At 38.3% G+C, this 15,419-nt stretch overlaps 1 protein-coding gene across 4 annotated transcripts in view; it reads right to left on the bottom strand.

Moving 5' to 3' along the window:
• The window catches only part of LOC125769240 (serine/threonine-protein kinase N), a 56,677-nt gene that overhangs the window by 22,068 nt on the left and 19,190 nt on the right, over positions 1 to 15,419 (bottom strand). For 3 of the 4 annotated variants that reach the window (XM_049437835.1, XM_049437833.1, XM_049437836.1), the window contains exon 2: positions 2,639 to 2,960. In XM_049437835.1, the coding sequence (XP_049293792.1) occupies positions 2,639 to 2,960 (322 nt within the window). Of the gene's footprint in view, positions 1 to 2,638; positions 2,961 to 4,724; positions 5,679 to 15,419 lie in introns of those variants that run through there. The other variant, XM_049437834.1, reaches the window with a different exon arrangement.

The raw sequence follows: 15,419 nt of genomic DNA, 5'->3' as shown, positions 1-15,419 counted from the left end.
TATTTTCCACTCGAAAATTTCATAAGGCTTACCCCTTACGTTTTTTTTGAGAAATTTTGCAAAAAAAATTAAATTGATTTATTTTAATGCCAATTGGTTCAAAAAAGTTTGTTTTCACTCAAATAATGTTTTAAATAAAAAACAGAATAAAAAATTATAAAAAAAAAATAAAAATTAGAAAATTTCATAAGGCTCATTTTTGCGCCAAGTTTTGGCTATAATTCGGTCGGTATCCAACGGATCGCCAATCTTTAACCTGTGGTCGATAGATGGCACCAATGGCTACATTTTCTTCGTGGACGGCCATGCCCTCAGATGTCTGTGCCAGAAGTTATGCGAGGAACCAAGTTCCTTACCCTGTTTGAGAAAATGTAAAATTTTCCTCATTTTTGAACAATTTAGCAAATTTATAAATTGATGTCTCACGTATTTACAACTTTTTGCAACTCGACTCACCACGGCTACATGCTTACACTCATGAGTGAGTAAAATGATCGAACCTTAACTTATACGTTTATGCCGGGTTTTTTATGACTCCGAAATGAGTCGTTAAACGAGTTGACTCCTAATAACGACTCATTCACTTTGAGTTGACTCACTAAAAAGAGTTGTTGGATGGACAAGCACTATTATCGACGTGTTACGTAAATGATCTCGTAAGTGCGACCGGTGCTATTCTTATTTACTCCAGAGAAAAAAATTCCAACGAAGGTAAGAAGGAAATGAAACAATAGGCAGATGGTGTTGCCTGTACACTCCTAGTAATGTTGGAAAATGCGGAAAATGATGGAATTATTTGTAATTGGATTATTGTTTCTACGTAACCTTCGGCACAAGCAATTTTCTCTTATTTTCCTCTTATTACGGTACATCGTTGTGGGAGTGTTTTTTGTTTATTTGTACTCTACTGTTACTTAGGTCATTTTTTCTTTCTCCCTCTCTATATTTTATTACTTCTCAATGCTGTGGAAGTTCGATAGAAGGCAATAGTGTGTATATATATTTGTTTGTTGCGCACAGAAAAAGGGGGAAAGCGCAACACATCGGGAAACATTTTCTATCGTTTGCCTTTAAACCTATTTTCTGTCAACTCTTGTATTATGTATTTATTTCCTATTGCTCATGTCTATTCGTACTGTATGGTTCAATTGGTTAGATGCAATTCAATCGATATAGGTTCCACCCGCAAATTGCCCCTGTATATTTGTTGATCATTACGCATGCATGTTACATTTCACTCGACGCCTTTTTATTCGATTCTTTTTGCACATTTGTTCGCATGATTGCATCCTTCGCCAAATAAATTAGGTAGAACTTAATCAGTAAATCTCAATACAAGTGAGTAAATCTCAATACAATTTGAAAGTGAAACACCGTTGTTAAGGTTAATTTCTAAGGTGGTGCAGTGGAAGAAGTTAATGAACTAGCACCATAATAATAACTCAATCGCGGTAACTTTTAGCAGCTACTTTAAATTTGCCATTGGAAAAAAGAACGGGGTTTGGTTGTTATTTGGTGTGGTTTACTGATTCGATTTAAACGGTTTGCTACTGTACAACATATATATGGTATTTCCGCATGAATTTTCAATCGATGAAACAATTTCACTGGAAACACACTGGAATTAAAAACCTTATTTTAGGAATTTTTCTCACCATGGTAACACACACATACACACATACACGTCTTTAGTCAGCACAAACTGATTGCTAAATTTTTGAAGATGCACTGTAAACTGTTTTCTTGGTATATCAACTACTAACGCGCGAGGAATATTTTCACTCTTCTATTTCTGTCCCTGCGGACACACAAATGCACTCCATCCTCGTGGGAGCCCGGAGAAAATCCATCGTCATGAAGTCAAACGTGAAATCAAGGTGATCAAGAGTTTGCAAAGAATCAGCTACCTTTTCCATGATTGTCGTCTCGACATGTGTGTGTTTAATTTATAATTTAATTTGTTTCGTTTATTCGAGACGAACATCAATGCGATCATGACGAGCCTCTTGTAGTAGAATGCATTACCGCTTTGCATTTGTACGGTAATTACCGAAACGTCTACGAGTAACTGGCTACAATAGTGCGCATCCGTAATACGCTACCAGGTTTAGAACGTTCGTGAGAAAAAGGAACGTTTTGCGCAGATACACAACATTCTGGAGATTCGTTAACAGAGTGAGAATCTAAGAGAGAATTATTTCCCTGGTATGAATAAAATGCGATCGTCAGTTATAGGTTGAAATAATGATTCAAAAATTTATACAAAATACAACAAAAATGTTAGTTCTTCGTATAACAAAGTTGCCATGAGTTTTAACTGCATCGTTTAGTCGACGTGTTCAGTGCATTTAATAAGCACTGTAAAATGTCGTGACGGTGTTTCATTACAAAGAATTAGGAAACATGAGTCGGCAATGAAATTGTAGATGGGATTGTTTTTCCCCTTGGTAATTCCGTCCCAGACATGGACGATATTGTAGTATACACTATCACACTATCATACAGTGTACCATTTCATTAGAATCCAATATGTTTTCATTATTTAATTTTGTCGCTTTTGAATATTTTTCATAACAAAAAATCGTTAGTTCAATACGGACAATTGGAATATATCATAAACATAGCTTTGCATACATACCATGGCCTCCATTATTGCTGACACTGTTGCCTTGTGTAAGGATGATTTGGCTTTCCAGCTCGTGCAGCTCGGACTTAAGCTCGGCCAGTTTGTTGTTGCTTTTTTTAACAATTGATGCAACATCGGAGAGTGAACGGCGATCCGTGGCAACCTCCCGCAGCTTCTCGGCGCCCTCCTTAATCTTAAGTTCTTTGCGAATCTCACGCCGGATGGCTTCCTTGATCTCCTCGAGCCTATCGGGTAGTAGATGCTCAGACACATTGTCCGGCAAGCCGTACTTGTGGCTAAGTTCATAAAGAACAGGATGTTTGATGTAGTCGCCCTATGGATACCAAAGGAAGAACAAATGGATGCGGTTAGACATTTTGTTTTGTAAAAAAAATCGACATTAAAGGAACACTTCAGTGTACGATGTTCACATTTAAAGCATGATACTAATTTTTGCATCACAACGAATATCTACGTATACATGATTGAAACGGGTGCATGACCCTACCGTTGGATGATGTTTCGAAAAATTCTACTCAATGAAATCACATATCGCTCTGGCCTCAGCATACATCTCTAACCGAGCGATCGTGGCAGAAACTTGTGGTCCGAACTTGAACATGATTCTTATGTAGTTGGACTTAAATGTTTATATAGGGAGAAGCGAAAAGGAGAACGAACAATTTTAATTTCAATTCTTACTACCGTCATGACATCAATTCATGAAGATAAATGAGCAAACTTTTGGGTCCAACCAAATGGTGGTTGCTACACGCGATAAGAAATTGATAGGAAGATGTCGTGTGCGTAGAAGCAAAAAAGGTAAGTTTCATGAAGTTTTCGCTCGATGTGAAGTACAAAACGAAGAAACATTGAGGCTTATAGAGGTCACGGAAAAATAAATCACCCACTTTTGGGATGTTTCTCAAACTTGGTGAATTTGAATGTAGAAATGAAGAATGGGGGCAGGGAAATTCTAAAATTCATTTAAGTGAACCAGTGAGATGTATTCAGAGGAGGATTTCAATACCAGCACACGTGTTGACAAAAGCTTCAATATTTATGAACAAATTCCGCAATCAAACGTAGGGAATGGTATGAAGTTCTCGAGACCAAATAATTTATTCCGCACCTCCTTAAAAGCACAATGAATAATCAAGGTTCTCCTTACCTATCATTTTATCAAAAATATTCTTCAAATACATTAAATCAACTACATTAATGGCCAACAATTTATACGAAAATATTGAGACAAAGTTAACCAATGTCGTTGAGGTCTGCCAGGTAGACAATCTATCGTTATGTTTATTATTTTGTAGTCTTAAATAGAGTTTCGTAATTTTTTTATTTCAATTAGGAAGGCCAGGCCGAATGATTTAGTTTATAATAAAATAGAATAGAATGAATAAATATGAAATATAACTAGGTATCTCGAAAACATCAATTCACGACAGGGGGCAGAGGTGTGTGATAATCCGAATCATAAACAAGATATTCATGAGAATTTGTCGGATTATTACAAATGAAATACACTAAATCAGGCCTAATCCAATGTATTTGCTTAATGAAACTAATGATATTTAAGTAATCATTGAATTTTATAAGCCAAACAAGAATCAGATAGAAAATAATAGTTTGTATCTAGCGGAATGGATTTCAATGCTTACTGTCAACACTGTTAGATCTACTGCACGTTCATCACGAGCACGTTTCTACAATAAAAACCTCCAAATTAGCAGATTAAACCACCTAGCTAGCGGTACTTGTCAACATATATGTTACCGACATAACCAAGTGAAGAAACGTTTGACGTGAAGATGAACGCCATTATATTCGACGTTTCTTGTATAAATTTTCCTCTACTTTGAATTAAGAATAAGCAGTGAGAAGAAGTATAAGCGAGATCGAGCAAGTAAATGGAACACGGACCAGAATCGTCATTCACAGCATCGTCTCTAGCGCGAATTAGCTACACCGGAAAGCGTGTGATGGAAAAGTAACCGCGAACATGAATCGGGAAAAGATTAGACGGTAACGAAGCCATCTTTGGGTAAATCTGGACTGTGTGCGTGCGTTCGCGATGGGGTTGTTCCGTTACCTGTTCGACGATGGCCGCACTGACGCAGGTGCCGAACACGCGGCTCCGTCGCCGTTTCCGATAGCGGTTGTTGTATTCCGTTATGTACAGTGCCATGGTGTTAGTGGGGATGAAATGGGAGTTGAGGTGAGTTTTCCGCACTTCTTCACACAACACGTCGCAACAAGCAGCGCGAGACCTTCACCAGAAAACTGCCAATGCTTTTATTGCTTGATTTACTTTTTGTTATTTGTTGGAGCACAACTCTCTCGCTCGGTTTTTAGTTCTCACCAACCCCGTTATAGCAACTTTGTTCACGATGCGGTAATGTTTTTAGAGCACACTGCACATACCACGACACTATACGTGCGTTTCTTAGTCGTTTTGCGCTAAGTCACACTTTTTACATGTATATGTCGACGTAACATGCAGTCTTTCGTCCGATCGACCGAACAAAAACAATCCGGCGGAAGGTGACTAAGGTAACGTAATGGTGGTTTAGTTTTACGTACGATGAGAAATTGGGAAAACTGTACCGAAAGGGGAATTTGCTATTTATATCGAAATTAATTCACTTGCGCTGGACCACTGACGCTGCGTCAACCCGGAACCCGGATACACTTGTACACACAAACATCTAGGTTCGTGTGAAAACAAGAGGATAGGCAGCAAATATCACCTCGCGGCTGCACTAAACACGCACCAATCTGACCTATACAGGCGCATGACACGGAGCTGGGTTCGAAAATTATGGTTTCACTTTTGGAGCCGTTCGAGAGCAGTCGTGCAGTAGTGACCATACAATCAAATAACAAATGCAACGTGCAAATACAGGAAATGCACCAAATGGCGCAAACATACCAATTACATTTTGTCTCGTTAGCAACTCAGTCTATATCAAGGATGACTAACCTTTTAGAGCTTCGGGTCACATTTAAAATCAAAAACTGATTGGCGGGCCACATTGCTGGATGCATTGATATAATAATGAGCGTATTACAATACAAATCTTTTCATTCTGGTCTGTTTCGGACTAGACGCACCGCTGGATTCTTGGAAAATAAATTAGGTTTTAAAACCATTTTTTTCTTATTTTTGAAGTGTCGAATTAACCGGGTGTGTTTTGCTTTTTTAAATATTATTAACATTTGATATAATGGAGCTATTGACTTGAAACTTCGAAATTAGATATGCGGGCCGCATAAAACCACATCCAGGACCACATGCGGCAAGCGGGCAACAGATTGGTCATGCCTGATGTAAATGACACCAACACAATTGCAAACACCCTGCCATAAACTTTCATTCAGCGCTGCTAAAACTTCATCAAAACTTTTACTTTCTTGCCAAATGTGTTATTTCATTTCCACTATCATCAATCAACTATTAGGCAGTGGGAGGTGCTATGTACTTTTTTTGTTGTTATTGTCCGGAATTAAGATCTGGGATTAGTTGAAATAAAAAAAAACTACAATACGGTGTGTCCTGAAAAAAAAACAAAACTAATGCAAAAAAACACGCTAATCAACCTATAGTCCGAAAGGAGATAACGGTACCGTTGATAGGATTTAGGTTTTTATTATGCAACGAAGAACTAAACGCTAAAAAATAGGATAAGTAGGCGCTATATAAAACTTTCACTTTGTTCCTTTGGCCCTTACGCTGTAACATGAAAACAAGAGAAAGAGCATAGGCCGGCCCGGTTAAAACAAAAGAAAAAGTGCCAAAAACGATTGCTCAGCAACCAAATTCAGACCAAACATTGGATGACCTGGGGCGCTAAGCTTACACAAAAAGAAACTGAGAAGAACTGAACTGAAACTTTGGCTGCTTTTTGACGCTCTTTCGAGAAGGCATATTGTCTCATTAGGCATTCGGCACGAGAAAGCAAGTTTATAAAGGCATGCTTTATCTGATTATGCATAATTAAAGTGATATACTCGGCCAAACGGATTGGCTATTTCGAGGACGTCATTAAAAACTAACACACATCATATTTAATGTGATGTATATACTAATTGATCTAACACGCCTACAAACACTGAACATCTGTATTCGTATTATTTTAGCAACTCCTTAAGTAATGGAGAGTCTTCCAAATGTCTCGGTTTGATCGGAATTATCAACTAGTAAAAATGCTGCTGCTGTAGCTACGGTAGGTTAAAAATGGGCATCTTCTTACCACCATCTTAGTAATCCCGCTAAGTACCACGACAGACTAATGTCGACAACAAACGTGAAAGTGAAAGTGGCTTCTACCACTGGGAGATTAGCGGAATTCACCCAATGGGTAAATAGTTACGTACAAAGGAGAACGAAAGGAGCTGTGTTTTCCAATCTCACTCCCGTTTTCATCGAGCCAATAAATTATGTCTCGTAAAATAGGCATTCCTGCATCTTTCTCACAGGGTGCGGAACTGAAATCAAAGTATCCCCTGTGGAACTACAGCGATTGCCAAGACGAAACAAGCTAATGAACGAAACACAAAGCGGGTGCTTCCGCCGCAAACCACGATCAAACGGTTCATCCAGCATCAGAAGATCGAAAGTATGCACCATAAAGCATAGTCTTGTGTAGGTTTTGGTCATTACACGGCCCTTCCAAAACAAAATCCTCGACCCAAGTTATGATGCTGTGGCTGGTTTCATTGTTTTGAAAATTGATATTTACATGGTATTATGAGTTGCCATTCACATACTCAGTATGTTCTTCCGGTGAATTGTTCGAGTCTAATCATCACCTGAAACTTTTATTGTGCTCGCATTTGCATTATGTAGCTTCTTCACTTCATTTCCTTGCTCTTCTTAGACGAAAATGTTAATCGATCGCAAATACTATTTCACTCTCCAAGAAGCATAATCGGTCGTTATAGTGGGCAAAAGGGGGAAGGAGCGGGAGGTGGAGGAGGAGGGGGTGAAGAGAACCCCGAAGAGGTCGTCGACATCTTTCGTGCGTCTTGAATGCATAATGTGAGCCACATACGCGACAGTACTCGAACAGTCTAGCGAGAAACATATGGGTGTGTTGTTTCGAGTGGTGCCACAGCCAAGTTACATATTTACCAGTGCGCAAGCGGTCATCATGCATGCCGACACGCGTGCTCAAAGGTGAAGATCATCGTCGTTTGCGCAACTTTGCGTACCTCAGCATCAGGAAACACACCATCTAGTGAGATGGAAGGAAGAAGCAGAGAAGACAGACAAAAAGAGTATGGAAAATTCCGGTATTTGCCACCGAACGCCATTTCTAGCCGATGCCATCCAGCCATCGCGCTTATTCACGATCATCCGTTAACGGAGTAAAGTGCGCAGAAACAACATGGGAGCATGTGCGCATGCAAAAAAGTCGTCTGGTTTTTACGAACGGATGTGTTCAATAGCATTCGTGTTATATACGCATCTTGGAGCAAGACAAAGGTGCCAAATGATGGATGGACGCATTTGGACAAATCCTTGTGCAAATTGTATTCCAATTTGTGAAGCATAGGATCCAAATTGTATAGCAACATGTACTTGAAAGTGTACTGAAGAAAATGTTTTTAGATTAATTATGGAAATTCTCACTGCTCAATTGACAATGCTCAGGAACAACCCCACGTGAGAAACCTATTGCAGGTGGCATCTTTATCGAGCGTTGTTATCTTATCGTGTGGACTATTTTGCCAAACATTACCTGACGGTTACGACCGATTCCATTTGCTGCTTAAGTGTGCACGAGGGCTTTTTCTAACGAAGCATTACAACAATCAAACGGCTTGCAATACGAGTGTTGTTTGATCTCTATAGTTTATAATATTCATTAAATTTGCACGGCAGTGATGAAAACTTTACCGTAATTCAGTTTTTCTTCCGAGAAAAGCATGTTCATTATTCGAAAAAATATACGCATGTGCTAAAGATAAAGATGCTAAAGATAGGATGGACAGATTGTAACACGTATGTATGTAACACGAGGGAAAACGTTTATTTCCTATCCATTACATTATGAACGTTGTCGCTTCGATTGCAACAATGTGAGCTAACATCCTGTTCATTACATTTATGATAGAGTAACACACATCTACAATAATGTATATAACAGAGTTTAAATTTCCACAAGGCATTGCACATGTTATCCTAAAATCAAATGGGTTACACTGTATATATTCTGCTCTTTTTTATGTACGCCATAACAGCTCCAACTAAGATATGTTAGAGCTTTTCATTCACACAAACCACAAACTATTATTACTTTTCAAACACTTTTCAAAACTTCTTTTCAATGAAGTCGAACATTCCGAATGATATCAGAACCAAAGCCGAACTAAATGCTAGTGGAAACAGAGCATTTGGTAAGGAGGTAAATCAGCGGTAGGCAGATAACGAAAGATATGCGCTCCTAGTGTCAACAGTCACGAATCGTTGAACATAAGGTTATCAATAGCAAATAGGAAGCTTTTTAGGGTACGCTTTTGGAAGATTTCAGGCAGGCTTTTTGCAATAAAACGCATATCACATGCCACGGTGATGTTTTGCGAAGAAAATGCGAACAAAATATATCATTTTTCAATTTTGTTAATCCAGAACCAAAAAAGACGAAAAGAGTTGTATTAGCTTTTTGTACGAACGGATCGGCTAGCAGATCTGAAAGAATCAGCTGCTCGTTATTGCCCAATTTTATTAACTGTTATTAATTAATAATTAACAACAACAACAGAAACGCACCTGAAGTGTTCATCATGCTGTGACTCAAGGATTGCAATGCGTTTGCATTCACGCTATAGAGCAGACGAAGTGGATAACATTTTTGCCAGCATCCGATTGAATATTAAATCTATTAATGTTCGATCAGTTACTCTAGGCTTATCTTTTCACAAGTTGGCAACTACAGCATCGAGTGAATTGGGCGGGATAAGTGCGATATATTCTGTCGAGTTCCTGCTGGGAGGTAACGCAACCTGTGCTTGAAAGCCGGTTTTGTTCTCGTAGAGATGCCACTTTCGATTTGCTTTTCGCAGTACTCCGTGCGATGCAACCATGTATCATCATTAAAATGATGGAAAAGGAGAAAAATCCGCGCTGGTCTGAAAAAACATAATCCGAAAACGAAGAATTTCTTCGTTTCTTTTCCGAAGAAAGAAGAAACGAAGAAAGAGGACTCACATGTTAGAAAGGTTGCAAATTGTTTTTTTGCTCGGTTAGAACGGCCTGGCCGTAACAAGACTTATTTTACCACGTAGCAGGATAGTCAATCCATGCTACGGGGGGACGGTCCGGATGGGATTTGAACCCGGTCCTGCCGTGTGGACGGGCGCCGTTTATCACATGCACCACCCCTGCAAAAACAAATTAGTAGTACAACAAATTAAACTCCACTATGTCATGAAATTGAGCAAGTTGATGATAATTATATTTGCTCGTTACACATTCTTTCTTATCTGACATTGACGATCAACCCATTAGAGAGAAAAGTGTTTGCCAAGACATCAGTTGTATGCTAATGTCGTACAAATTTTACTGGAAACAAAACAGTTTCGAGTTAAACCAAAAAAGTAAACCCTATTTTAAATTCCATACCGACCAGAAAGTCATCGTTCGCAGTTTCGTATGTGGTTTGAAATAGTGGCAGTTCTTCACCACTTCTTTTTTACGCTCCTGATTCGCTTTCCTGATTCGACGAAAAAAGGGAGCAAGCCTATGGGGTAAAAGTAACAAGAATTTGTAACCCGACCTAAAAATGCATACGCTGTTGGAATAACTAATACTTGAGTGTGACCTAGCTAGAAGCTTAGTCGCTAGTGAGTTGGTTATCTTGTTCGAAACTGAACATAAACTCACATACGAGGTCCTGTGCAAACGCCAAACTCAAGGGATTGTCTGTTCATTGCGACAATCCAATTATCATATATTTTATCGATAGCACACGGGGCCAACCACCATAAGGACGGTCACTCACGCGTGCTTCACATTGTCGAGGCGACGGATATCCAAAAATATGGGATCCATTCATACTTTGCACGCACTAGTTCTCCGCCGGCTGCAGTGATGGGTATAATATTCCGATATACAACGCTGCAGCAAACAGATTTGGTTTGCTGTGAATGCGGCAACAGTAGTAGTCTGTTGGGTTGGGTTTAAATTTACTCCAAACATACGTGGTTTTGTTTTCTGATAATCGTCATACAGCAGTATTCGTCGCGTTTAGGTATAACTTTGTCTAGAATATGTATATGGAAGATGGTATGGTTATGTAGAAAAGACTTATTAATGGTTTTAAAAAAATGTTACCTTTGACAAGATTTGCATGTCTGACTTGTTGTTGATAAATATTTTGCCAAAAATATCAAATTGTAATAGTAAAAAAAAATGAAACCAATGTTGCATTTTACATATCATCTCGTTTTCACCTCTGCCTGTCTTCCTGATCGTGTCTATTTGTGGGCTATCGTTGTTTGTTTATATGCAGTGCGAACACTAAACTTCTGTATAATTTGAAGCAGTCAACCTTGTTCTTACACACTTAACGTGTTTGAACAACAGCTGTCTAGTGTCTAGTGTTGCTGTCTACTTTTGGAACTATAATAAATCGACTTATGTTATCGGCGCCCTAGCAGAAAGAAAGAGCCGAGATGTTGGTTTACAAACACCTTTGCATGAATAACCTCATCTCCCGAAAAAACTGAAGTCTGACTCCCGCCCCCTCCGGTCAGCAATTTTGCAGTTAGTTCAACCCCCGTCAGTCTTTTTGCAATTTGGCTCCTTCCTGATTTAAGATTTTCGACCATCTTTAGTTTTGGGGCCCAACTTCTTCCTCTTAGCGCCTTCAAGAAGCTTGATCCGGTACTGGTGATAGTAAATGATCATGCACAAAGCATGGCTGCTGTATGAGATTTCTTAGTTACCGAGAAGCCATTCTCAAAAAACGGCAAGAAACGATTCAAATGGATTTAATTTATGTGAACTCTCATTAACAACTGGAAAGAATTGATCGCTTACTACAGCCCTTCGCGAAAAAAAGGCAATGAAAAAAAAACACACAAAATTGCGTAAAAATTCAATCCAACTCAATTGGTTGTTAACGCGGACCAATTTGAGGTGGGAAAAATTTCGTCTAAATCGCTGAGACACCGGCAGTAGAGGAAACAAAATGTACCAAACTACAAAAGAAAACTATACAAAAATAGGAAAAACTACCTTTGCGGTAGAGCATAGGAGAGCTGCAATGTGGTGGCTACAACAACACAAAAACACTATGATCTGCCAATACATATGTTTTTCCATCTATTGCCCGCGGTGGAAAGGAAAAAAAAATGGTAGAGATGAAAAAGGTGCACTGAGAAACTCTCGTGCTAAAACGAAGAAAAGAGTTTCTGTGTACGAGAATGTGCAAAATGAAACTAATTGAACTTTATACCTTTGCCAATTTTCTGCCAATAATAATGTGCGAACGAGATTAACACGATTCGGTCTATTAACCTTTCCAGCCCTGATATTCCGGTGGGTCGATTCGTTTTGGGTTCCAAATTCATTACTTTGGGTCAAATTAAGGGTGATGATGACGCCCGTTAAAAAAAGTAAAAAAGAAATATAATGGAAAGCCGATTAACCAAGTGGTATTCCACCGGGTGTCAGATTATTCATGCTATTGGGAAATGACACCTTTGATGTCTATTTCTCATATTATCTGACGAAACGAGGATGTCAAAAATAAATATTCTAATAATGCATATTTTGCTATAAAGTAAAATGAAATCTTCTTCTTTTTGTTATATGGCACTACAATCTCAGGAGAAGTATAGGCCAGTCATTTCTAGCTTTCCTTCAATAAAATACCGTCTATTCAATAACCAGCAAACTATCATACAGTATACACTAATGGTATAAGCAAAAGCTAATCGGTGTTCTACCGTAATGTATGTCGAAAGCTTAGAACACAATCAGCAGCTTCTTTTGTACAAAATCCAGAAAGTACGAAGAATTCTAGTAGAGATGCGCAAAGTGAGTAAGAGTGAGATAGTGAGTTGAACCGTTGTATTGAACCAGTTTCGTTCACTCACCACGAGGAGTTTTAACGACTCTTTTTTCACTTACGCACTCATGAGTGTAAGCATGTAGCCGTGGTGAGTCGAGTTGTAAAAGTAGTAAATACGTGAGTTGAAACGAAAATGTGCGAGTGAGTTGAAGCAAAAATGAGTTGAAACGAAGGGCGCCGAAATTTTTGGCGCTTCTTCCGATCGGTCATAGTGGATCTATACAAAATAAACCTCATTGATTTAAGTTTATCGACAGTGCGACTCTCTTTAGCTTTGGGGCCTCAATTACCATTCCGTTTAGGACCCTTAATTTTTTTTTGGGAAATTTAACAAAAATTATAAATTGATGTATTAAAATGCGAATTAGTTGCAATAAGTTTCTTTTCACTCAAATAATACTTTAAATTATAAACAGAATAAAAAATGATAAAAATATTTCAACTTGAAAATTTCATAAGGCTTACCCCTTGCCATTTTTTCGAACAATTTAGAAAAATTAAAAAAAAATTGTTTTATTTTCAAGCGAAATTGTTACAATAAGTTTCTTTTCACTCAAATAATGTTTTAAATAAAAAAAAAAGCACAAAAAATAACAAAAAAAAATTCAACTCGAAAATTTCCTAAGGCTTACCGCTTGCATTTTTTTTGAGCAATTTAGCAAAATTTTCAAATTTGTTTTATTTTAATGCAAAATTGTTGGAATAAGTTTCTTATCACTCAAAAAATGTTTTAAAAGAAGAAAAGAATAAAAAATAACAAAAAAATGTAACAAATCTATAAATTTGTCAATCTACTAAGGCTCATTTTCGCACCAAGTTTTGCCTATAACTCGGTCGGTATCTAACGGATCGCCAAACTTTAACTTGTGGTCAATAGATGACACCAATGGCTACATTTTCTTCTCAGATTCTCATTTTTTCTCAGATGTCTGTGTCAAAAGTTATTCGAGGAACCTAGTTCCATACCCTGTTTGTAAAAATGTAAAATTTTCCTCATTTTTGCACCAAGTTTTGCCTATAACTCGGTCGATATCCAACGGATCGCCAATCTTTAGCCTGTGGTCGATAGATGGCACCAATGGCTATATTTTCTTCTTGGACGGCTGAGCCCACAGATGTCTGTATGTCTGTATAGATGTCTCAGATATTTCTATAAATATGCCTATCTCCTAAAGCTTACCTTACCAGTTTTTTGAGCAATTTAGCAAAATTTATAAATTGATGTCTCAAGTATTTACAACTTTTTGCAACTCGACTCACCACTGCTACATGCTTACACTCATGAGTGAGTAAAATGACCGAACCTTAACTTATTCGTTTATGCCGGGTTTTTTTTATGACTCCGAAATGAATCGTTAAACGAGCTGACTCCTAATAACGACTCAATCACTCTGAGTTGACTCACTAAAAAGAGTTGTCATTCTCATCTCTAGATTCTAGTTCCCTGGTTCGTAAACCCTGTAAGCAGATCAAGGCTTATAATTCAATGTTGCAATCGACCATTTCAAAACGGTGTATACTTTTCCTCGTTTTCCTCGTTTTTTTCTATGCACAACCAGCGGTTTCTAATGTGCGTACGTTCGTATAACATTCGGAGACTCATTTATCTTTAGCATTTTTATGCATTTAATGACTTTTAACATACACGGCCAAAAATAGCGGTTCATCTGTAGGTCCAAATAAAAAAACATATGAATGAATTTCAGTGCTTAAGTTGGTAAACAAAGAATGAAAGATGAAATGCAAATAATACCGTCCACGAATCACATATTTAGTCACTACCGATTTCTCATAAACACTTGATTAATTGTATTTTGGACATGAACGAAGGAATATAAAACATTAGGACTTCGGACTTCGATCGCTTTTCCCTAGCATGGAGCGACCAAAAAAATACCTATTTTTAGATTTTCTTAACACAAAAATAGTTCAAGTTTAATCGATTATCTCGCATCCCTTATCTATACTGTTGAAGGTGCTACGAGGTGCCCCAAAAAGAAAAAAAGCACAGTTGGAAGGCGTATAGTTTTTTAAACTCTCATAATGTTCGAACAAAACTACAAACCGTGATTTACCTAGTGATCGAATCGGACCCGATTCTAACGGAGCTTGTGCCTCGCTCAAAACCTAATCACGATTGCAAAGCTGCTCTCTCGACGCGCGTTGTATTATAATTATAACGCCTTCCTTTGCAGAGCCAATCAAGGGAAATGCGTTTTATGCGAGGTAGGTGGAGGGGGAGGAGGAATAGATTTCAATTCTTTTGCACCATCTGGTCCGGAAAGCTCTTTCCGGACGTGCGTTATTGTGGTTCCCATTACAAAGTAGCAGCAAAAACACATTACGAGGGAGCCGCTCTACTAACGTGCACACTTTGACCCAAGCGCGTCCAAAATAGGGAAGGAAATAGGCCGAGAGAAATCGTGGAACAGTTGAACCACTTAGATCGATTAATTCGATCCGGGAACGCGAAGATCAATCAAGCGATTTTTGAATGAGGCTGAACAATTTACCGTTCGATTTCGGCTACCCCAGTATGATTCTGTTCGTTTGGTCTTCAGTTTCACATACGCATACCAAGCACATGCTTTTTCCAAACATTGATGACTGAGATGATGTTCAACACTCGTGGTAAATGCAGAGTTATTGTTTGGTTGTATGACAAAGACGGAAATATGATAATATTTCCAAAAGATTAAATTTCC

Source organism: Anopheles funestus, chromosome 3RL, assembly GCF_943734845.2.
Source record: "Anopheles funestus chromosome 3RL, idAnoFuneDA-416_04, whole genome shotgun sequence".
NCBI lineage: Eukaryota > Metazoa > Arthropoda > Insecta > Diptera > Culicidae > Anopheles > Anopheles funestus.
The sequence above is the reverse complement of the archived record's forward strand: the minus strand, read 5'-3'. Positions and strand labels throughout refer to the sequence as shown.